At 41.8% G+C, this 24,709-nt stretch overlaps 1 protein-coding gene across 1 annotated transcript in view; it reads left to right on the forward strand.

Annotated features, from left to right (window-relative positions):
• Window positions 1-23,524: 23,524 nt before the first annotated feature.
• TACR1 (tachykinin receptor 1) overlaps window positions 23,525-24,709 on the forward strand; it is a 189,018-nt gene continuing 187,833 nt past the window's right edge. Inside the window, exon 1 of the mRNA XM_019969858.2 lies at window positions 23,525-24,694. Within this exon, the coding sequence (XP_019825417.2) occupies window positions 24,306-24,694 (389 nt within the window). The 5' untranslated portion in view covers window positions 23,525-24,305. The remainder of the gene's footprint in view (window positions 24,695-24,709) is intronic.

A 24,709-nucleotide genomic window follows, 5' to 3' on the forward strand; every position in this document is an offset into this window, starting at 1 on the left:
AGTACCTACCATCTATCTGCCTTAAGATGTAAAATATTATCAACACATTTGAAGACTCCTGTATACTTCCTGATGAAATTTTCCTCTCCCCCACAGCTATTCTGATTTTCATGACACATATTTCTTAAATTTTCCTCTGCATTTTGGTCTATTTATTTCTAATAATTCAGTTAAACTGAATATTCCTTGGCACTCCTTTGCCCCAGTATCTGGTTTCAGCATGGACCTGCATAACATCAGGAAATAGGGGGAGGTATGGTCTTGATTTACAGCTGAAAACCTGATGTCTAGGGTATCTCACCAGACCCTCACACCTGTCCACTTTCTAACAGGAGAACATTGAGATACCTATGCTGCTAAGTCACTTCAGTCATGTCTGACTCTGTGTGACCCCATAGATGGCAGCCCACGAGGGTCCCCCATCCCTGGGATTCTCCAGGCAAGAACACTGGAGTGGGTTGCCATTTCCTTCTCCATGAGATACCTATATATCCTACCAAACCCTTGACAGTTGTCACTCTGCCCTCTGCTGGCCATGAACTTCTCTAGGACTCAGGGCTCCCTTTCAAACCTCTCTGAAAATAAAAATCTCCTTTGAGGATTCTCCAGATGCTCCAGGAGGCATCCTCTCTGATTCAACCAAAGTTTCACAAACTGTGCTTTGCATTTCCATCTGAATAACATTGGCCTTGCTTTTAAAAAAATGTGCCGAAGAAACTGAGCTATTTAACTTCCATTCTTGCATATGCATATACTTCTGTACGTACAGATTAGTCCACAGTATAAATTCCTAGATATAAAATATCAGGATTAAAGAAGATAAATATTTCAAAAAATTTTGTACATATTACCAAATTACCCTCTGTAAAAATTGTGACTATGCACACATCAATGTTTAAGGGCATCCACGGATTGATTATTTGGTTTAGGTTATGCCCTTTGCTACATATCAATTATGGAATCAAGATTGCCAGGAGAAATATCAATAACCTCAGATATGCAGATGACACCACCTTTATGGCAGAAAGTGAAGAGGAACTAAAGAGCCTCTTGATGAAAGTCAAAGAAGAGAGTGAAAAAGTTGGCTTAAAGCTCAACATTCAGAAAATTAAGATCATGGCATCTGGTCCCATCACTTCATGGCAAATAGATGGGGAAATAATGGAAACAGTGAGATACTTTATTTGGGGGGCTCCAAAATCACTGCAGATGGTGCTACAGCCATGAAATTAAAAGACGCTTGCTCCTCGAAAGAAAAGCTATGATGAACCTAGACAGCTTATTAAAAAGCAGAGACATTACTTTGCCAACAAAAGTCCATCTAGTCAAGGCTATGGTTTTTCCAGGAGTCATGTATGGATGTGAGAGTTGGATTATAAAGAAAGCTGAGTGCCAAAGAACTGATGCTTTTGAACTGTGTTGTTGGAGAAGACTCTTGAGAGTCCCTTGGACTGCAAAGAGATTCAACCAGTCAATCCTAAAGAAAATCAGTCCTGAATATTCATTGGAAGGACTGATGCTGAAGCTGGAACTCCAATACTTTGGTCACCTGATATGAAGAATTGACTCATTTGAAAAGACCCTGATGTTGGGAAAGATTGAAGGCAGAAGGAGAAGGGGACAACAGGGGATGAGATTGTTGGATGGCATCACCAACTCAATGGACATGAATTTGAGCAAGCTCCGGGAATTGATGATGGACAGGGAAGCCTGGTGTGCTTCAGTCCATGGAGTTCCAAACAGTTGAACACAACTGAGCGACTGAACTGAACAGACATCTCAATTAACTTAAATTTATTGGTTGCATTATTAAAATTGTCTAACATTGGTTTACCGGATTGGTGGCATGTCAAACTATCTGGCTACTTTCTTTCATCTTATATTTATCTTACTAACAATGTACACTATTTGCACAGAATGATTTTTATAACTTCATGTGACCTATTGTTGTTGTTTAGTCACTGAATTGTGTCCGAATCTTCGAGACCCCATAGACTGCAGTATTCCTGGCCTCTCTGTCCCTCACCATCACCTGAAGTTTGTCCAAGTTCATGTCCATGGTTTCAGTGATGCCATCCAGTCATCTCATCCTCTGACACCCTCTTCTCCTTCTGCCCTCAATCCTTCCTAGCATCAGGGACTTTTCGAATGAGCTAACTGTTTGCCTCAGATGACCAAAATGCTGGAGTTTCAGCTTCAGCGTCAGTCTTTCCAACAAGTATTCAGGGTTGATTTCCCTTGAGACTGAGTGGCTTGATCTTACTGTCCAAGGGACTTTCAGGAGTCTTCTCCAGCACCACCATTTGAAGGCATCAATTATTCAGTGCTCCGCCTTCTTTACAGTCCAGCTCTCACAACCGTACATGACCACTGGGAAGACCATAGCCTTGACTATATAGACCTTTGTCAGCAGAGTAATGTCTCTGCTTTCCAACACACTGTCTAGGCTTGTCACAGCTTTCCTGCCAAGAAGCAAAAATCTTCTGATTTCATGGCTTCAGTCACCATCCATAGTGATTTTAGAGCCCAAGAAGAGGAAATCTGTCACTACTTCCACCTATTTCCTTTCTACTTGCCATGAAGTAATGAGGCCAAATGTCACGATCTTAGTTTTTTCTTTTTTAATATTCAGTTTTAAGCTGGCTCTTTCACTGTCTTCCTTCACCCTCATCAAGAGGCTCTTTAGTTCCTCTTTACTTTCTGCCCAGTGGTATCATCCGCATATCTGAGGTTTTGATATTTCTCCCACCTGTCTTGATTCCAGCTTATAACTCATCCAGCCTGGCATTTCTCATGATGTGCTCAGCATATAGGTTAAGCAAACAGGGTGATAGCAGACAGCCCTGTCATACTCCTTCCTCAATCTTGAACAAATCAGTTGTTCCATACAGGGTTCTAACTGTTGCTTCTTGATCGGCATTCAGGTTTTTCAGGAGACAGGTAAGATGGCCTAATATTCCCATCTCTTTAAGAGCTTTCCACAGTTTATTATGATCTACACAGTCAAAGGCTTTGGTGTAGTCGATGAAATAGAAGTAGATATTTTTCTGCAATTCCCTTGCTTTCTCTGCTGCTGCTGCTGCTAAGTCGCTTCAGTCGTGTCCGACTCTGTTGCTTTCTCTATTATCCAACAAATATTGGAACTTTGATCTCTGGTTCCTCTCACTTTTTCTAAACCCAGCTTGGACATCTGGAAGTTCTTGGTTTGCATATTGCTGAAAACTAGCATGCAAGATTTTAAGCATGACCTTACTAGCATGAGAGGTGAGTGCAATTGTCCGATGGCTAGCACATGCTTTAGTACTACCCGTCTTGGGAATTGGATGAGGATTGCCTTTACCAGTCATGTGGCCACCGCTGGGTCTTCCAGATTTGCTGACATATTGAATGCAACACCCTGATGCCCTATACATGTCATCAATTATTAAATGATCTTATGTATTCCATTTCATGTGTCTGAGCGTGGATTCGTGTGTGTGTGTGCGTGTGTGTGCGTGTGTATTGTAAATGTTGTTGAAGAAAGGAATGACAGTGACTAGCCAGATTCTGAGTATGAGGTGCATTAGAAACAAACCCTACCTACAGACTTTCCAGGTGGCTCAGTGATAAAGAATCCACCAGTCAATGAAGAAGATTTGATCCCTGAAGCAGATTTGATCCCTGAGTCAGGAAGATCTGCTGGAGAAGGAAATGGTAGCCCACTCATATTCTTGTCTGGGAAATCTCAGGGACAGAAGGAGCTTGGTGGGCTACACAAAGTCTAGTGGGCTACTAGAAAATTACAGAGTCAGACATGACTTAATGACTAAACAAAAACATTTCAAGAGTGCTTTCTGTTATGAGAGTGGGCTGTCTCCCTTCGTAATAGACTCTTTGAAAAGCTCCCTCATTTTGAATGTACTTTCCTAATCTTCATATTTTGGAGCCCTACACCAAGGTCTCAGGTGGGGAACCTTGTACTGAGGTCACAGGTGTGGAACTCTGTACCAACGTCACAGGACAAAAATCTCTGGAACTGACTGAGCCCCATAGCAACTGTTGGCATGAGCCTCCAGATTTAAACTGGCCAGTTAGTTCCCTAGCCTCATCTTAGATAAAATACCCACCCTCTGGCATTCTAATCAGTCACCTAATGCCACCCTTCCAGTAGGAATTTTCTCTCTTGAGCTAATAAAAATTGGCTACTAGCCCACAAATCCTGTATGTAGGTAAAGAAGCAACAGTTAGAAAAGGATATGGAAGAACAAACTGGTTCCAATTGGGAAAGGAATACATCAAGGCAAGGCTGTATATTGTCACCCTGCTAATTTAACTTAGTACATCATGAGAAATGCCAGGCTGGATGAAGCACTATCTGGAATCAAGATTGCCCAGAGAAATATCAATAATCTCAGATATGCAGATGACACCACCTTTATGGCAGAAAAGCTAAGAAGTACTAAAGAGCCTCTTGAAGAAAGTGAAAGAGGAGAGTGAAAAAGCTGGCTTAAAATTCAACATTCAAAAAAAGAAGATCATGGCATCTGGTCTCATCACTTCATGGCAAATAGATGGGGAAACAGTGACAGACTTTATTTTCTTGGGCTCCAGAATCACTGTAGATGGTGCTACAGCCATGAAATTAAAAGATGCTTGCTCCTTGGAAGAAAAGCTGTGACCAACCTAGACAGCATATTAAAAAGTACAGACATTACTTTGCCAACAAATTTCCATCTAGTCGAAGCTATGGTTTTTCCAGTAGTCATGTATGGATGTGAGAGTTGGACTATAAAGAAAGCTGAGCACAGAAGAATTGATGCTTTTGAAGTGTGGTGTTGGAGAAGACTCTTGAGAGTCCCTTGGACTTCAAGGACACCAAACCAGTCAATCCTAAAGGAAATCAATCCTGAATATTCATTGGAAGGACTGATGCTGAAGCTGAAGCTCCAGTACTTTGGCCACCTGATATAAATAGCTGACTCATTAGAAAACACCCAGATGCTGGGAAAGATTGAGGGCAGGAGAAGAAGAGGATGACAGAGGATGAGCTGGTTGGATGGCATAACCAACTCAACGGACATGGGTTTGAGCAAGCTCTGGGAGATGCTAAAGGACAGGGAAGCCTGGCGTGTCACAGTCCATGGGGTCACAAAGAGTGAGACATGACTGAGTGAATGAGCAACAACAGCTCACAAAAGATGTCAGCTCTCCCTCGAGCCAGTTCTAACCCGCTGTTCTAACAGCATCTCCCACTCTAATAAGATTTATTCTCTTCTCATTCTGCCTCATGTCTGGAAATTATTTTCCAACCCATGTACAGAACATGACACATATGAGTAGTTCCTCCTCCCTTGTATTCTTCTTTCATATTCTTTAGGCTCTTTTATCTAATCAAAAGGTGAGATAAGGCTAACCACCTTCCCACTTTGCCAGCCTGAAATTTGAGACTTTGGTGGCTGCTTAGAAAGCAGGAATGAAGACCCTGTGGGCATGGGTGTTATAACTCTCTGTGTAAGAATCACCCAGAAAGCTTGTTAAAGTTCAGGCCTGTGGGCCTCCCCACTATAGAAGCTAATTTTTTATGTTGAGAGTTGGATCCTGAAATCTGTATTTTAGAATACAGTCAGGAGTTTTTGATATAAGTGGTCTTCAGATGACACTTTGAGCAGCACTCTCCGTAGGAACCAATTTCTCCCACTATTTGGGGATTTCAGGAGTGCCAAAGCCTGGTAGTTCAGTGTGGGTTGACTTTTTCCCTTCACTAGTATCTCAGATGACTTACATTTGTTAATTTACAAGGGTAATCTTAATCTGCAAAAGAAAATTAATCTCTGAAAGCTAATTAAGGGTGTTATAATCCTGCCTTCAGACACCAACAGCTGTAGGGATCTACTCATCTAATTAGTGAGCTCAGGCCAGATTGTCTTTCCAGAGTGTCTGCATGGGTATTGGTTTTAAAAGCCAAAGAGGAACCTAGGGAATTTGACGTTGCAGAAGAAATTTCTAAAATACAAGATACTGATAACCAAGTCATAAATTTGGGTTTTAATAATTGCGATAAAGCCATGTTCCCCCTTGCAGAAGAATGACCATTTCAACATTCAAAGCTTGTTGGGAGAATGGGGAGATAACAGAGGGCAAAGAAACAAATCGAGGTGTGCCACCCCAGTGCCTGTGTCTGGCACCTGGGTGGAGGATGGGGTCACCTGTAAATCTGAAGAAAGAAGAAGGGGGAGGAATCCAGAATTACAAAGCCGTTGAGGCCAAATGGTAAATCCTATAAAAGTTCTCTGATTCCTCCCAAACGTCTTTTATACCACATGGTGAATGCTTGATTAGAACCACAAAGACAAGTGTTGTTTTGCAGAGAACATGCATGTACACGGTCATGAGTTTTTAAAGACGTTTCCGTGTTCCTGGAATTAACTGATCACACTGAAACACTGTGATTTCACATAAAAATCTGGGTTTCTGGTTTTCCCTGGAAAATGGGAATATCTGACCACATTGAACCCTAACTCTGCCTGGTAACCACAGTTGGAGCTAAGGAACCAGCTGTCCCTGACAGAAGCTTCTCCATCTGCCACATCTACATTCCTCAGGTACTGCTTTACCTACCAGTCCCTTTGTGTTTTTGGATTTACACATAATATTTAAAAGCTGCCTTTCACATACGCTGACTTTTTCACAACTCATCCAAGGGGATATGATCTCACAGTCTTACGGTGGAGTTCCTGTCTTCTAGTCGCTGTCTCTGTGGAAAAGGCCAAGGGGATCAAAGGTGTTCCCAAGTCAGCCCTTGCCTGCCTAGCAGAGATGCCTATCAATCCCCTCCTCTTGTGCTCTAATAATGACCTCCAGCAAGTGTGACTTTCAGCAAGAGTGACCAACATATCCTGGTTTGTTGGAGCCATTCCTCATCTGAGCACTGAAAATCCCACTTTCTGGAAAAAAAAAATTGCCTCAGTCCCGGCAGTCTGACACAGTTGCTCAACCTATCTCTAGTAGGTCCAAAGGGATTTTGGAATTTGGAGTTGTGGGCATCAGGCTCTGAAGCAGATTCTTGAGCTCCACTTGCCCTAGCTTTGGAAAGCTCAAAGAGTTGTAGGGAGAAGTTCTAAGCAGCCTGTCCTAAGAACTCTTGTATGCTGGCAGGGGAGAAGAATTTAGGACGTGCTCTGTCTTTCTGTAGGAACAGGAACATTAGATTTCTTTCTATCCCTTGGTTTTATCTTTCATACAACTAAACAAGGAATTAATGGTTGAAGATGGCCAACCATCTTACCTGGCCTGGGATTGTCTGCATCTGCCTCTTGCCCAGCTAGACACTCAATGTGTATCTGGTCTCCTGGACCCAAGGGAGAGGGCTTTTCCTACAAATTATAAGGATGGGAAATAGAGATTGTGAAAAAGACAGCCTTCATGACACCCGCATCCAACTTTTGACTCTTAGACATTTGCCTTTCGATTGTTTTTAGGGCTAATATATATGAAAGTGAAGGTTAGCCTGAACCAGTTTATAAGATCCAGATATATAGTAGGGTATAGTATAAACCCATGACTGTATCCATCTATGAGTTTTACTTTGTTCACATACTTATATTTTTTTATGGTCATAAAATTAGCATGTGCTTTTTATGGAAATATCAAAAAAGTTCAGATGAAGTGTAAAAAGAAAAAATAATCCATTATTTCCCACATAAACTCAGCTTTATCAACTTTATAATTTTATTTAAATTTTTATTGAAGTATAGTTGCTTTATAATATTGTGTTAGTTTCTGGTGTACAGTGAAGTGATTCAGTTACACACACATTTTTTTTTCTTTTTCACAGATTTCATATTCTTTTTCCATTTTTTCCATATACATTATTATAAGATATTGATTATAGTTCCCTATGCTATACAATAATGCCTTACTGCTTATCTATTTGATATATAGCAGTATTTGTTAATCACAAGTTCCTAATTTATCCTTCTCCTTTTCCCTTTCCCCTTTGGTAATCATAAGTTTGTTTTCTATGTCTGGAAATTGACTGGCTGTGATCTGATCCAGGATGGTCTTGGTACAACTGGGATCTCCTATACATGGCCTTTTATCTACGAACTGGCTAGTGTGGGCTCATATTAACGTGGTTAGCAGAGTGTGTGTGCATGCATATGTGTGAGAGAGAGAAAGAGAGAGAGAAACGGAGTTCATAACGCCTCATGAGCTTTAAGCTCAGAACTGTGTCTGCCTCCCTTTAAGAAACAAAGGCTTTGCAGACCACAGAGTCTGTTCCTGCTATGGCTGAGCAGACCACATTGCCCACTCCCATCACCTTCAATTCAATTCAGGGGCATCTCATAACTCAGAACACCACGAGGATCAAGGGTCTGTGTGGAAAACAGTTGGATTGAGAAAAATGTTTCTCATGCCTGGAGAAGTAGGAGAGGAATAACATCCACAAACAGTTATAATCATAGTACTACTGTTGTTATGTAAGAAGCGCTGACACAAGATCAAATAAAGTGACTATATGTGCAGCACATAGGACGTGGCCTGGCATATAGTAATTACTGGTTGAATGCCAGGGAGCCTCCTCTTTTTCTCCCTGCCTCCTGTTATTGTTTATTGTTATTTTGTGGTGAGAAGACTTATAGTTTAATGATTTCTGATCTGTTGTTGCCTCCCTGCATTTATAAATTCATTTTTGTATAATTCAATCCAATTAAATATATACATATATATCTATATCTATATATATAAAAGTGAAGGGCAGGGAAGCCTGGCATGCTGCAGTCAATGGGGTCACCAAGGTCAGGCTTGACTTAGTGACTGAACAACAGCAATAGATCATCCACTGTGGGCAGAACACCGTATGGAAGGGAGTACTAACAAATACATAGTTAAACAATATTTTTCCTGCCTTCTGAGAGCTAACAGTCTAATTTGAAAGACGTATAATGCACACCAGTTTGTCTTGTGAAAGGATGGCTGAAGAAGGGAGCCAGTGACTGACCGTAACTAACCGACACTTGAAGCAGGGGAGGAGATGCTTCCATCCTAGTGGTTTCAGGGCATCAGTGCTTATGGGGGCCTGCAGGCAACTGCCCTCCCTTTCTCAGCCAATTCCAGTCTCCTCTCTCATTATCTAAGTGGCTTCAGGACTTAGGGGCAGCTGCTGTTGTTCAGTCACTCAGTCATGTCTGACTCTGTGCAACCCTATGGACTGCAGCATGCCAGGCTTCCCTGTCCTTCACCATCTCCCAGAGCTTGTTCAAACTCAAAACCATTGACTTGGCAATTCCATCCAATCATCTCATCCTCTGTCATCCCCTTCTCCTCCTGCCTTCCATTTTTCACAGCATCAGGGTCTTTTCAAATGAGGTGGCTCTTTACATCAGGTGGCCAAAGTATTGGAGCATCAGATTCAGCATTAGTCCTTCCAATGAATATTCAGGGTTGATTTCCCTTAGGATTGACTGGGTGGATCTTCTTGTAGTCCAAGGGACTCTCAAGAGTCTTCTCCAACAACACAGTTCAAAAGCATCAACTCTTCAGCACTCAGCCTTCCTCATGGTCCAACTCTTACATCCATACATGACTACTGAAAAAACCATAGCTTTGACTAGACAGACCTTTGTTGGCAAAGTAATGTCTCTGCTTTTTAATATGCTATCTAGGTTGGTCATAGCTTTTCTTCCAAGGAGCAAGTGTTTTTTAATTTCATGGTTGCAGTCACCATCTGCAGTGATTTTGAAGCCCCCAAAATAAAGTATCTCACTGCTTCAATTTTTTCCCCATCCATTTGCCATGAAGTGATGAGACCAGATGCCATAATCTCAGTTTTTTGAATGTTGAATTTTAAGCCAGCTTTTTCACTCTCCTCTTTCACCTTCATCAAGAGGTTCTTTAGTTCCTCTTCAATTTATGCCACAAGGGTGTTGTCATCTGCGTATCTGAGGTTATTGATATTTCTCCCAACAATCTTGATTCCAACTTGTGCTTTATCCAGTCCAGCATTTCACATGATGCACTCTGCTATGAGTTAAATAAGCAAGGTGACAGTATACAGCCTTGATGTACTCCATTCCCAATTTGGAACCAGTCCATTGTTCGATGTCCAGTTCTAACTGTTGCTTCTTGACCTGCATTCAGGTTTTGCAGGAGGCGGGTAAAGTGGTCTGGTATTCCCATCTTTTTAAGAACTTTCCACAGTTTCTTGTGATCCACACAGTAAAAGGCTTTAGTGTAGTCAATGAAGCAGAAGTAGATGTTAGATGTTTTTCTGGAATCCCCTTGCTTTTTTGATGATCCAGCAGATGTTGGCAATTTGATCTCTGGCTCCTCTGCCTTTTCTAAATCCAGCTTGAACATCTGGTAGTTCACGGTTCATGTACTGTTGAAGCCTGGCTTGGAGAATTTTGAGCATTATCTTGCTAGCTTGTGAAATGAGTGCAATTGTGCAGTAGTTTGAGCATTCTTTACAATTGGGATTCTTTGGGATTGGAATGAAAACTGACTTTTTCCAGTCCTGTGGCCACTGCTGAGTTTTCCAAATTTGCTGGCATATTGAGTGCAGCACTTTCACAGCATTGTCTTTTAGGATTTGAAATAGCTCAACTGGAATTCCATCACCTCCACCAGCTTTGTTCATCTTGATGCTTCCTAAGACCCATTTGACTTCTCACTCCAAGATGTTTGTCTCTAGGTGAGTGATCACACCGTTGTGGTTATCTGGGTCATTATGATCTTTTTTATATAGTTCTGTGTATTCTTGCCATCTCTTCTTAACCTCTTCTGCTTCTGTTAGGTCCTTACTGTTTCTGTCCTTTATTGTGCACATCTTTGCATGAAACATTCCCTTGGTAACTCTAATTTTCTTGAGGAGATCTCTAGTCTTTCCAGTTCTATTGTTTTCCTCCATTTATTTGCATTGTTCACTTAGGAAGGCTTTCTTATCTCTCCTTGCTATTCTTTGGAATAAAGTAAATCCTGGGGCTCTGTTGGGGGTTGAACTAAGATAACAGTAGAAATGGGCAGAGCTTCCTCTAGCAGACTAGACTTTGTTGGGAGATCAGCATGAAAACTTGGAGGAAGAAGTGAAACAGGAACCTGAGTACTCAGATCTGAAAATAGGGGCAGTATCTGCCCTAGGCTGGTGTGCCAGGGAGTCTCCCTGATGCTCAAAAGACCTAGAGGAAATAGAAAGGATAAAGTAGGTCTCCCTGCACTGAGGCAGGAAATGGAAGTCATGGTCTGGGAGAATGGAAGACAGGGAGGCTCCCTGGTGGTATCACAGCAGAACTTTGACAGCCCAGTTGTGAGGGGAGGGAGGGGCTAACCCTAACCACAATCCCACAGCTTCTTTGATGACCTGGGTACCCAGTAAATGTCCACTGTTTAAATGCTTCAACCTGAGCCCTGGTAACACAAGAAACAAAAGAGCAATCTATGCAAGGGAATCTAGCAGCCAAAAAAATTCGAAGCTAGACAATCAGAAAACAAGCTCAGGTAAGACAGCTGCTGAAGGAGTTACATAAACACTTGAATCCAACACTATAATAACAGTAAGTATCCATCAGGAGATTCAAGAAACTAAGCAAAAACATTTTGGCTAAGATATTCTGTATCTGTATTAAAAGACACAAGGGAAAGAAAATCAAGTACAAGAAATACATCTAAACACAAAGCAGATAAATAAAAAAGATGGAAACCATGAGAAAAATTTAAAGAAACTTTCAGAATTCCTTTCAAACTTAAAAAAAAAAAAAAAAAAAAAACCCACCAAAACTGCAATCCACATAGGGCTGTAATGGAAATAAAAATTCACAAAACAGTACTTACCCTTCCTTATCCTATGTGTTATGCATTCTGACATTTTCTAGTTTGTTATTTCATTTTTTAAATACTAGTTACCACCAAGAGGTGAGGCATTGTTTTTAAAACATTTGTGGAATGAATACAGGAGACATAGCACCCCAAAAATAAAAGTCCCAAAGGAGAAAAAAAGAGCTAATGCAGAAGAAGTAATAGTCTCCAAAAACATTAGAAGACAACTTTCTTACTATGAAGAAAGGACTCATCTAGTTTCATACTGGATTTTAAATAACAGACTCATTTAGTTCCAAAACTTGCTTAAATAGAAGACTGACCCAAAATACTTGACAAAAATACAGATCACTGAGCCCAAAGCCAGACCTACCAATTAGATTTTTCAGGGGGAAAATTATAATATATACATTTAACAAGCAATTCAAGATATTCTTATCATCTGAGAAATTTGGATAACACTTAGGCCTATTTTGGAGAAGGAAATGGCAACCCACTCCACTGTTCTTGCCTGGAGAATCCCAGGGACGGGGGAGCCTGGTGGGCTGCCGTCTATGGGGTCGCACAGAGTTGGACACGACGGAAGCGACTTAGCAACAGTTGGCCTATTTTAAGTTCTCCAAACTCTAATCTACATATGAATCGACTACAGTCTTATTAAAATGTCTACCTAGATTTTTAGTTCTGTATTGGTCCAAGAAGTTACATTTTCAGGCAGCTTCTGGGTGATGTCAGCGCTTCTGTTTCAGGTATGATGACTAATATTTCTGGCCACAGTTAAAGATAAGCTGCTTCATGTTTCATTTTTTGACGTATAACATTGATACCAAACTGATACCGTGACATAAAAAAAAAAAAAAAGGAAAAGAGGGGGGAAAGCTATACATCAGTCTCACTTAGCAAATAGATGCAAAAATGTTAAATAAAACACCAGCAAGTTGATTCCAGCAGTATATCAAAGTGTCACGCGAGTGTATGCTCCTCGGCTTTTGTCTCATCACAACAAAGACTTGGAGTGACGGACATTAAAGCCCCCTCGGCGTGTCACATCTCTCGGGTCTTGGACAGACCATGTTATAGCTCTCAGGCCTCGAACGGACTGTGTTATGGGTCTTAGACAAATCAGTGTTACAGCTCAGTGTTACAGCTCTATTTTATTTAGAAGATAGCAGGAAAATCCATCCTCGAGGCGTGAGGGCAAGTCGATCCAAAGACGTGAAGAGAAGAGTGCCCCAGCATGCGGGGGAGAGAGAGAAAGAGATGGAGAGAGAGAGAGAGAGAGAGAGAGAGAGAGAGAGTGCTAGCTTTGGCTCCTCTTTTTATATTATTTTTCCCCCTGGGCCTGTCCTATGTAAATTGGGTCAGCCAGGTGTGTTGTTTGTTTTACCTGAGGTCCTCACTCCGGTCCTTGGACCTTCCTTTGTTCTATTTTCATGGGCTTTTCTCTTCCTTATCTGTTAGCCACCGCCATCCTATTCTGACTACCTAACAAAAGGAACCATATAGCCCTGGCCAAGCAGAATTTCCAAGCTGAGTTTGGAAAACTCAGTAGTGGCCACAGGACTGAAAAAAGTCAGTTTTCATTCCAGTCCCAAAGAAGGGCAATGCCAAAGAATGTTCAAACTACCACACAATTGCACTCATCTCACACGCTAGCAAAGTAATGCTCAAAATTCTCCAAGCCAGGCTTCAACAGTATGTGAACTGTGAACTTCCAGATGTTCAAGCCGGATTTAGAAAAGGCAAAGGAGCTAGAGATCAAATTGCCAACATCCACTGAATCATAGAAAAAGCAAGAGAATTCCAGAAAAACATCTACTTCTGCTGTATCGACTACACCAAAGCCTTTGACTGTGTAATACCAGACCGCCTACCAGCCTCCTGAGAAATCTGTATGCAAGTCAAGAAGCAACTGTTAGAACTGGACATGGAACAACAGACAGATTCCAAACAGGAAAAGGAATACATCAAGGCTGTATATTGTCACCCTGCTTATTTAACTTATATGCAGAGTACATCATGAGAAACACTGGGATGGAAGAAGCGCATGCTGGAATCAAGATTGCTGGGAGAAATATCAATAACCTCAGATACGCAGATGACACCACCCTTATGGCAGAAAGTGAAGAGGAACTAAAGGACCTCTTGATGAAGGTGAAAGAGGAGAGTGAAAAAGCTGGCTTAAAATTCAACATTCAAAAACTAAGATCATGGCATCTGGTCCCATCACTCCATGGCAAATAGATGGAGAAACAATGGAAGCAGTGAGATACTTTATTTTTGGGGCTCCAAAATCACTGCAGATGGTGATTGCAGCCATGAAATTAAAAGATGCTTGCTCCTTGGAAGAAAATACCTAGACAACATATTAAAAAAGAGAGACATTACTTTGATGACAAAGGTCCGTCTAGTCAAAGTTGTGGTTTTTCCAGGAGTCATGTATGGATGTAAGAGCTGGACCATAAAGAAAGCTGAGCACTGAAGAATTGATGCTTTTGAACTGTGGTGTTGGAGAAGACTCTTGAGAGTCCCTTGGACTGCAAGGAGACCAAACCAGCCAATCCTAAAGGAAATCAACCCTGAATATTCATTGGAAAGACTAATGCTGAAGCTGAAGCTCCAATACTTTGGCCACCTGATGTGAAGAAATAATTCATTGGAAAAGACCCTGATGCTGGGAAAGATTGAAGGGAGGAGAAGGGGACAACAGAGGATGAGATGGTTGGATGGCGTTTGAGCAAGCTCTGGGAGTTGATGAAGGACAGGGAAGCCTGGTGTGCTACAGTCCATGGGGTCCCAAAGAGTCACACATGACTGAGCGACTGAAGCAGAATTCATATCAGAAAGGTTAGGGTAGGTGAGTGTTTGGAAATCTATCCAGTTAATCCACTGCACCAAGTTAGTTAGGGGAAAAAAAAAAATTACTGAACTGAACTGAAGCAGAATTCATGTCAGAAAGGTTAGGGTAGGTGAGTGTTTGGAAATCTATCGTTAATCCACTGCACCAAGTTAGTTAGGAAAAAAAAAAAATTACACAAATCCTGAAAAGGGCATTTAAAAAAAGAAATTATAAGACATTCTAATGCAAATTTCAAGGCAAAGTAAAGTAGAATGAAGCCATTTAAACATAAAAGACTAGCCAATTTAATAACAAACATCCTAAATGTTAAAAAATCAAAGACATCCTAATTATCTTCAGAAACTGTATGAAAATAACTGTCATCACTGTTTTGAATTCAACTTTGTCTTGGAAGCACAGGAAATTCAATAAGACAAGAAAAAGTTAACGACGTGATTGAAAACTAAAGAAAGTTAAGTGAAAAACACTAGAATGAATGAGAAATTTAGAAAGATGCCTAACATATACACACAGACACATACAAACAAGTACATATATGCAGAAGTCAGTAGCTTTTCTTTAGGGTAAAAAAGGAAAATATTTTTTTACATGGGAAAAAAGTATATGGAAATACACTTAATCCAAAGACTGGATCTATTTTAACCAAAATTATAAAACCTTTTTGAAAGGAATAAAGGAAGACTAGAAGAAATAGAAAGGCATCTCATGTTCTTCAAAGAAAAAGTTTAGAATAAAAAATGTCAATTTTGTCAAAAGTAAATTCAAGGCAGTTCCAGTTAGAATACCAAAGTACTTTATTTTGTTTGGAACCTTTTAAATTGGATTAAAAATACTAAAATTTAAATATGATGCCCCCAAATAGATAAGAAAAGCAGGAAGTAAGCACTTATGTGAACTTGCCTTATTTTATTTCTGTATTAGTCAGGTTAAGCTACTATATCAGGATGAGTAACAAATGAATCCCAAACCCTGGTGGGGTTTACTGGTAACTATTTTTTTATTGGAGTATAATTGCTTTACAATGTTGTGTTAGTTGTGTTGGTACATATATACCGTGGGATATTAGCCATAAAAGGGAACAAAATTGGGCCATTTGTAGTGATATGGATGAACCTAGAGTCTGTCATACACAGTGAAGTAAGTCAGAAAGAGAAAAACAAATATTGTGTATTAACGCACATATATATGGAATCTAGAAAAATGCTACTGATGAACCTAGTTTCAGGATAGGAATAGAGACACAGATGTAGGGAATGAACTTGCAAACCCTGATGGATTCTCAGGTGGCACAGAGTTAAAGAATCTACCTGCCAATGCAGGAGACGTGGGCTCGATCCTTGGGTCAGGAAAATCCCCTGGCGAAGAGAGTGGTTACCAACTCCAGTATTCTTGCCTAGAGAATCCCATGGAAAGGGGAGGCTGGCGGGCTACAGTCTGTGGGGTTCCATAGAATTGGACGCAACTGAGCACGCATAGACAGTGTATTAACACAATAAGAACTCACTTCTTGTTTATGCTACATGTCCAAAATGATTTGGCAGGGGCCTGTGTTACCAGTAGCCCAGGAACTCCAGGTGATCAGGACTTGCGCTCGTGTAGCTGCATCATTTGGGACTTAGCAGGTGACATCATATGAAGATGTCTCTCTCTCTTACTCTCTTTTTCTTTTACTGTCCCTTAGCCCTCACACACGTCTATGTTTCAGCCTGAAAGTGACACATATCATTTCCACTAACAATCTATTGGCTGAATTAGTCATAAAATAAAGTGATAAAGTGAAAGTTGCTCAGTCATGTCCGAATCTTTGTGACCCCATGGACTATACAGTCCATGGAATTCTGCAGGCCAGGATATTGGAGTGGGTTGTCATTCGCTTCTCCAGGGGATCTTCCCAACCCAGGGATGGATCCCAGGTCGCGTATTGCAGGTGGATTCCTTACCAGCTGAGCCACCAGGGAAGCCTGAATTAGTCATAAGGCTCTGCCTAGTTGCAAGGGGGCTAGGAAAAGTAAATTATATGTATATGAATTATATGTATAATGTTGCTATAGGAATACATAAATAGATCAGTGGGAAAGACTGGAGCACATAAATATTAAATCACATATATTCAAAAATGTATTCTGTGACAAGGATAATTATTTAATTCACTAGGAAAATGGAGCTGTGGAAATGAGCATGCAATATGAAAAAAGTATTTTACATAATATAAAATAAGAAACTCCAGGTGAATTAAAGACCTAAGTGTCACCAGAAAAAAATATTTGAAATATTCATGACATAAAAAGTGTTCATACATGTAACATACAAAGAGCACTGAGAAGAAAAAAAAATGACCACAAAGCAATCCAACACAGAAAGGAACAAAGGAATATGAATAGACAGTTTAGAGAAGGGAAAATCCACACAGCCAAAAAATATTAAAGAAGTCCAAATTCTCTAGTGGTCAGAAAATAGACACCATGTATTAACAAAGTTATCATACTTTGCATATTTTAGACTGGCAAAACCCTTAATATATATTACTGTAGGTGATGTGGGAAAACAGTGATTTAGTCATTAGTGATATTAATAGTATGACACCCTTTTAGAATGCAATCTGGCAACATAAAATAGAAACACACAACACATACGCATATGTGCATATAAATATAAATACAATCCATTACCTAACAATTCTACTTGGAGTTTATCCCATTGAAAAAAAGTATTGAACTGCAAAGACATAAAAATGTTTATTGTAGCCTTGTCTTTAGTAGCAAAAACTGGAAACAAAGTAAATTTTCATATAACTCTGAAGCATCCAAACAATGTTTTGAGTGAGAAAAATAAGATTCAGACAATAGTGAAAATCCTATATTTGTATATTATGGATATTGTGGTTTGCAGGTCTGTCTATATAGTATTAAAGGGCCTGGACTAATGAGAAAGAATTTATATTAGATTGTAAACAGAATTTTCTTTGAGCCTGATGGGTCTGTATTGTATGTCAATGAGGAGGTGAGTAGAAAAGAAAAAAATATCAACTCTTGGAGAATAAAAACATATATAGGATCTTATTGATACAGTTTTGCAAAATTACTCCCTGAATAATGGTAAACACTGAAATGTGAGAATTCAACAAAATCAGTGTTAATTAGCAGATTCCCCAAAATCATCTGATTTTAGCCCAATATAAACCCATATACATTTCTGAACATTAAAGCCCTTCCTGGAGATATTTTGCTTGCTGGAAGGAGAGATATATCTGAAAGGGAAAATCTGAAATAGGAATTTTTCAGGAATTCTGAAGGAATCTGCAAAGGAATCTGAAAGGAAATATCTGAAAAAAAAAAAAAAATGAGATATATCTGAAAGGAAAGATATACCCATTTGAATGCAAAGTTCCTCCCAAGAATAGCAAGGAGAGATAAGAAAGCCTTCCTCAGTGATCAATGCAAAGAAATAGAGAAAAGCAATAGAATGGGAAAGACTAGAGTAATCTCCTCAAGAAAATTAGAGATACCAAAGGAATCTTTCATGCAAATATGGGCACAATAAAGGACAGAACATGGTATGGACCTAACAGAAGCAAAAGATATTAAGAAGAGGTGGCAAGAATACACAGAAGAACTGTACAAAAAAGATCTTCATGATCCAGATAACCACAATGGTGTGATCACTTACCTAGAGCGAGACATCCTGGAATGCGAAGTCAAGTGAGCCTTAGAAAGCATCACTATGAACAAAGCTGGTGGAGGTGATGGAATTCCAGTTGAGCTATTTCAAATCCTAAAAGACGATGCTGTGAAAGTGCTGCACCCAACATGCCAGCAAATTTGGAAAACTCAGCAGTGGCCACAGGACTGGAAAAGGTCAGTTTTCATTTCAATCCCAAAAAAGGTCAATGCCAAAGAGTGCTCAAACTACCACACAATTGCACTCATTTCACACGCTAGTAAAGTAATGCTCAAAACTCTCCAAGCTAGGTTTCAGCAGTAGGTAAACCGTGAACTCCCAGATGTTCAGGCTGGATTTAGAAAAGGCAGAGGAACCAGAGATCAAATTGCCAACATCTGCTGGATCATCGAAAAAGAAAGAGTTCTAGAAAAACATCTATTTCTGCTTAATTGACTATGCCAAAGCCTTCGACTGTGTGGATCACAAGAAACTGGAAAATTCTTAAAAAGATGGGAGTACCAGACCACCTTACCTGCCTCCTGAAAAACCTGTATGCAGGTCAAGAAGAACTGCATAACCACAACTAGAATCAGACATGGAACAATAGACTGGTTCCAAGTAGGGAAAGGAGTACATCAAAGCCATATATTGTCACCCTGCTTATTCAACTTAAATGCAGAGTACATTATATGAAATGCCGGGCTAGATGAAGCATAAGCTGGAATCAAGATTTTTGGGAGAAATATCAATAACCTCAGATATGCAGATGACATGACCCTTATGGCAGAAAGCGAAGAGGAACTAAAGAGCCTCTTGATGAAAGTGAAAGAGGAGAGTGAGAAAGTTGGCTTAAAAGTCTACATTTAAAAAACTAAGATGGCATTCAGTCCATCGTGGCAGATAGTTGGGGAAACAATGGAAGCAGTCACTGCAGGTGGTGACTGCAGCCATAAAATTGAAAGACTTGCTCCTTGGAAGAGAAGCTATGACCAAGCTAGACAGTGTATTCAAAAGCAAAGGCATTACTTTGCCAACAAATGTCCACCTAGTCAAAGCTATGGTTTTTCCAGTAGTCATGTATGGATGTAAAAGTTGGACTATAAAGAAAGCTGAGTGGCAAAGAATTGATGCTTTTGAACTGTGGTGTCGGAGAAGACTCTTGAGAGTCCCTTGGACTGCAAGGAGACCAAACCAGTCCATCCTAAAGGAAAGCAACCCTGAATATTCATTGGAAGGACTGATGCTGAAGCTGGAACTCCAATACTTTGGCCATCAGATGAAAAGAACTGACTAATTTGAAAAGACCCTGATCCTGGGAAAGATGGAAGGCAGGAGGAGAAGGGGACGACAGGCGATGACATGGTTGGATTGCATCACCAACTCAATGGACGTGAGTTTGAGCAAATTGAGGGAGATAGTGAAGGACAGGGAAGCCCAATATGCTTCTGGTGCCCAATATGCCCAGTTGGACAGGTGCCCAATATGCTACTGGAGATCAGTGGAGAAATAACTCCAGAAAGAAGGAAAGGATGGAGCCAAAGCAAAAACAATACCCAGTTGTGGATGTGACTGGTGATGGAAGCAAGGTCCAATGCTGTAAAGAGCAATATTGCATAGGAACCTGGAATGTCAGGTCCATGAATCAAGGCAAATTGGAAGTGGTCAAACAGTGGATGGCATGACTGAACGTCAACATTCTAGGAATCAGTGAACTAAGATGGACTGGAATGAGTGAATTTAACTCAGATGACCATTATATCTACTACTCTGGGCAGGAATCCCTTGGAAGAAATGGAGTAGTCATCATGGTCAACAAAAGAGTCCAAAATGCAGTACTTAGATGCAATCTCAAAAACGACAGAATGATCTCTGTTCATTTCCAAGGCAAACCATTCAATATCACAATAATTCAAGTCTATGCCCCGACCAGTAATGCCAAAGAAGGTGCGGTTGAACAGTTCTATGAAGACCTACAAGACCTTTTAGAACTAACACCCAAAAAAGATGTCCTTTTCATCATAGGGGACTGGAATGCAAAAGTAGGAAGACAAGAAATACCTGGAGTAACAGGCAAATTTGACCTTGGAGTACAGAAACAAACAGTGCAAAGGCTAACTGAGTTTTGCCTAGAGAATGCATTGGTCATAGCAAACACTCTCTTCCAACAACACAAGAGAAGACTCTACACATGGACATCACCAGATGGTCAACACCAAAATCAGATTGATTATAACTTTACAGCCAAAGATGGAGAGAAGCTCTATACAGTCAGCAAAAACAAGACCGGGAGCTGACTGTGGCTCACATCATGAACTCCTTGTTGCCAAATTCAGATTTAAATTGAAGAAAGTGGGGGAAACCACTAGACCATTCACAGGTATGACCTAAATCAAATCCCTTATGACTATACAGTGGAAGTGAGAAATAGATTTAAGGGCCTAGATCTGATAGACAGAGTGCCTGATGAACTATGGACAGAGGTTCATGACATTGTACAGGAGACAGGGATCAAGACCATCCCCATGGAAAAGAAATGCAAAAAAGCAAAATATCTGTCTGAGGAGGCCTTACAAACAGCTGTGAAAAGAAGAGAAGTGAAAGGCAAAGGAGAAAAGGAAAGATATACTCATTTCAATGCAGAGTTCCAAAGAATAGCAAGGAGAGATAAAAAAGCCTTCCTCAGCAATCAATGCAAAGAAATAGAGGAAAACAATAGAATAGGAAAGACTAGAGATCTCTTCAAGAAAACTAGAGATACTAAGGGAACATTTCATGCAAAGATGGGCTCAATAAAGGACAGAAATTGTAGGGACCTAACAGAAGCAGAAGATATTAAGAAGAGGTGTCAAGAATACACAATAGAACTGTACAAAAAAGATCTTCACGATCCAGATAACCATGAAGGTGCGATCACTGACCTAGAGCCAGACATCCTGGAATGTGAAGTCAAGTGGGCCTTAGGAAGTATCACTATGAACAAGGCTAGTGGAGGTGATGGAATTCCAGTTGAGCTATTTCAAATCCTGAAAGATGATGCTGTGAAAGTGCTGCACCCAGCATGCCAGCAAATTTGGAAAACTCAGCAGTGGCCACAGGACTGGAAAAGGTCAGTTTTCATTCCAATCCCAAAGAAAAGCAAGGCCAAAGAACACTCAAACTACCGCACAATTGCACTCATCTCACACGCTAGTAAAGTAATGCTCAAAATTCTCCAAGCCAGGCTTCAGCAGTACATGAACAATGAACTTCCAGTTGTTCAAGCTGGCTTTAGAAAAGGCAGAGGAACCAGAGATCAAATTGCCAACATCCTCTGGAGCATCGAAAAAGCAAGAGAGTTCCAGAAAAACATCTATTTCTGCTTTATTGACTATGCCAAAGTCTTTGTGTGAATCACAATAACTGTGGAAAATTCTTCAAGGGATGGGAATACCAGACCACTTAACCTGCCTCTTGAGAAACCTGTATGCAGGTCAGGAAGCAACAGTTAGAACTGGACATGGAACAACAGACTGGTTCCAAATAGGCAAAGGAGTATGTCAAGGCTGTATATTGTCACCCTACTTATTTAACTTATATGCAGAGTACATCATGAGAAACGCCAGGCTGGATGAAGCATAAGCTGGAATCAAGATTGCTGGGAGAAATATCAATAACCTCAGATATGCAGATGATACCACCCTTATGGCAGAAAGTGAAGAAGAACTAAAGAGCCTCTTGATGAAAGTGAAAGAGGAGAGTGAAAAAGTTGGCTTAAAGCTCAACATTCAGAAAACTAAGATCATGGCACCTGGTCCCATCATTTCATGGCAAATAGATGGGGAAACAGTGGCTGACTTAATTTTTCTGGGCTCCAAAATCACTGCAGATGGTGATTGCAGCCATGAAATTAAAAGATGCTTATTCCTTGGAAGGACAGTTATGACCAACCTAGAGAGGATATTGAAAAGCAGAGACATTACTTTGTCAACAAAGGTCTGTCTAGTCAAGGCTATGGTTTTTCCTGTGGTCATGTATGGATGCTGAGCACCGAAGAATTGATGCTTTTGAACTGTGGTGTTGGAGAAGACTCTTGAGAGTCCCCTGGACTGCAGGAGATCAAACCAGTCCATCCTAAAGGAAATCAGTCCTGGGTGTTTATTGGAAGGGCTGATGTTGAAGCTGAAACTCCAATATTTTGGCCACCTGATGCGAAGTGCTGACTCATTTGAAAAGACCCTGATGTTGGGAAAGATTGAAGGCAGGAGGAGAAGGGGACGACAGAGGATGAGATCGTTGGATGGCATCACCGCCTCAGTGGACATGAGTTTGGATAAACTCCGGAAGTTGGTGATGGACAGGGAGGCCTGGCCTGCATGAGGTCGCAAAGAGTCGGACAGGACTGAGCGAGTGAACTGAACTGAACTACTGGGGAACCCTTCCTACTGCTTCTCTGGACCCTGTTCCAGCTTGGCCATTTGAAATGGCCTTGGAGTAGGAGACAAGGTCTTAAAAGCCCGCCAGGGCTGGGTATGGAGTGGGGAGCGAAGACTGGCGGACCTCTCCTCCAGTGCTTATGCAAACTTGGCAGCGGGTTGGTGAGAGGAAGACGAATCCCCGACGCTACCGGGGATGGGCTCTGGCCCACAGTCCCGGGAGGCTCAGAGGCAGAGGCTGCAGGTTGCTGGACCGCGAACTCGAGACAGGGGGTGCTGGCAGAGAGCCCAGAGCTGCGCGTCTGGGAAACACACTGGTTTTAGCAGAGAGCTCAGCCCAGTCCCCACTGCCTGCGCAGGGGCCTCATCTGGAGAGCTTAGCTGGGGCTTTTCACGGAGCAAGGGGCCAAGCTCCCAGGGGAGCTGAGGAAGATGTTCTCCAAAGCTTAGAAACTATCACTTCCTCCCAGGGATTCGGTCTACTAGTGAAAGGAACTAAGTATTTGGGGAGTGTTTCGGGCTGGAGCGAGGTGGGGAGCGCAGCGTCGGCACGTTATCCCCACACATCGCCAACACCAACCGCCAGAGGCAGGGGCCTCTGCAGAGTTACGGCAGCATTCCCGCCCTCTTTGGATGTTGGGTGTCCATCCCTGCAGCTCCTTCCCAAATCCTTCTTTTCCCCTTTGGTTCATCTGTGCTTGCAGCAGCGGACCCCATCTGGCGCAGTTACTCCAGGGCGACCTAGCTAGCGCCCCCTCCAGGATTGTGTTGGGAGCACGCACGGTTTGCAGACTCCCACAGCAGGTAGCAGCAAAAGGCTTGGTGGCTGTGATGGTGCAGTGAGCCGGTTGTCAACAGATAGTGCAGCTGCGGCCCTGTGAAAGAGGGCCGGCGAGTACGCAGCCCAGGTACTGCCCCTTCTCGGTGACGTCGCTACAGCCTGTTATAAAGACCTCGGGCGCAGCCTGCCAAGGTTCTGCTAACTCCCAAGCTGAGCAGGACTTGAGCCAAGAGGCGCCTGCAAAGCTGCAGGCGGCGGCGGCGGCAGCGGCGGCGGCGGTAATGAAAGCAGAGGAAAAAAATCTCCAGCTGGACCCAGGGCCCCAGAATCCCGGCCATAGACTCTGACTTTTACAGGTCGTGCTGTGACTAATACCTCCCAGCCTTATCTTCGCCCCCAAGTCCTCACGCAGCATAGGGCTTTGCCTTTCTCGCTACAGGCAGGAAGAACAGCACTTGGAAGCAGCAGCAGGTGCAGTAAGGTGGGGGGGTGTCTCCTGCCTCCTGCAACCGTGACCCGTGGAATTTCTTTCTCTGTTCCAGCTCAACGCGGGAGAGACGCTGTTTGCAGATTACAGAACTCAAGTGCTTCCTGAAGCTTAAAAGTGGAGGAATTCAAAGCCAAGGATATACAGCACATCTAGAAGATTTTATTTGAGCATCAAGTCTTCTTGTAAGGAAGGGGTTCTGTCCAGAAAGCGCCTACGAGCCCTCCCGTCTGGGTTAAACAGGGCTCAGGACCCTGCTGCAAAAGGGTCTGTGTGTGTATAGAGAGAAGGGCTTAATCACTTAGCAGAAGAATGGATAACGTCCTCCCAGTGGACTCAGACCTCTTCCCAAACATCTCCACCAACATCTCGGAGCCTAACCAGTTTGTGCAGCCAGCCTGGCAAATTGTCCTTTGGGCAGCTGCCTACACTGTCATCGTGGTGACCTCCGTGGTGGGCAACGTGGTGGTTATGTGGATCATCTTGGCCCACAAGAGAATGAGGACAGTTACTAACTACTTCCTGGTGAACCTGGCCTTCGCAGAGGCCTCCATGGCTGCATTCAATACAGTGGTGAACTTCACCTACGCAGTCCACAATGAGTGGTACTATGGCCTGTTCTACTGCAAATTCCACAACTTCTTCCCCATTGCTGCTGTCTTTGCCAGTATTTACTCCATGACGGCTGTGGCCTTCGATAGGTGAGCTTGACCTTT

Source organism: Bos indicus, chromosome 11, assembly GCF_029378745.1.
Source record: "Bos indicus isolate NIAB-ARS_2022 breed Sahiwal x Tharparkar chromosome 11, NIAB-ARS_B.indTharparkar_mat_pri_1.0, whole genome shotgun sequence".
NCBI classification, from domain to species: Eukaryota; Metazoa; Chordata; class Mammalia; order Artiodactyla; family Bovidae; genus Bos; species Bos indicus.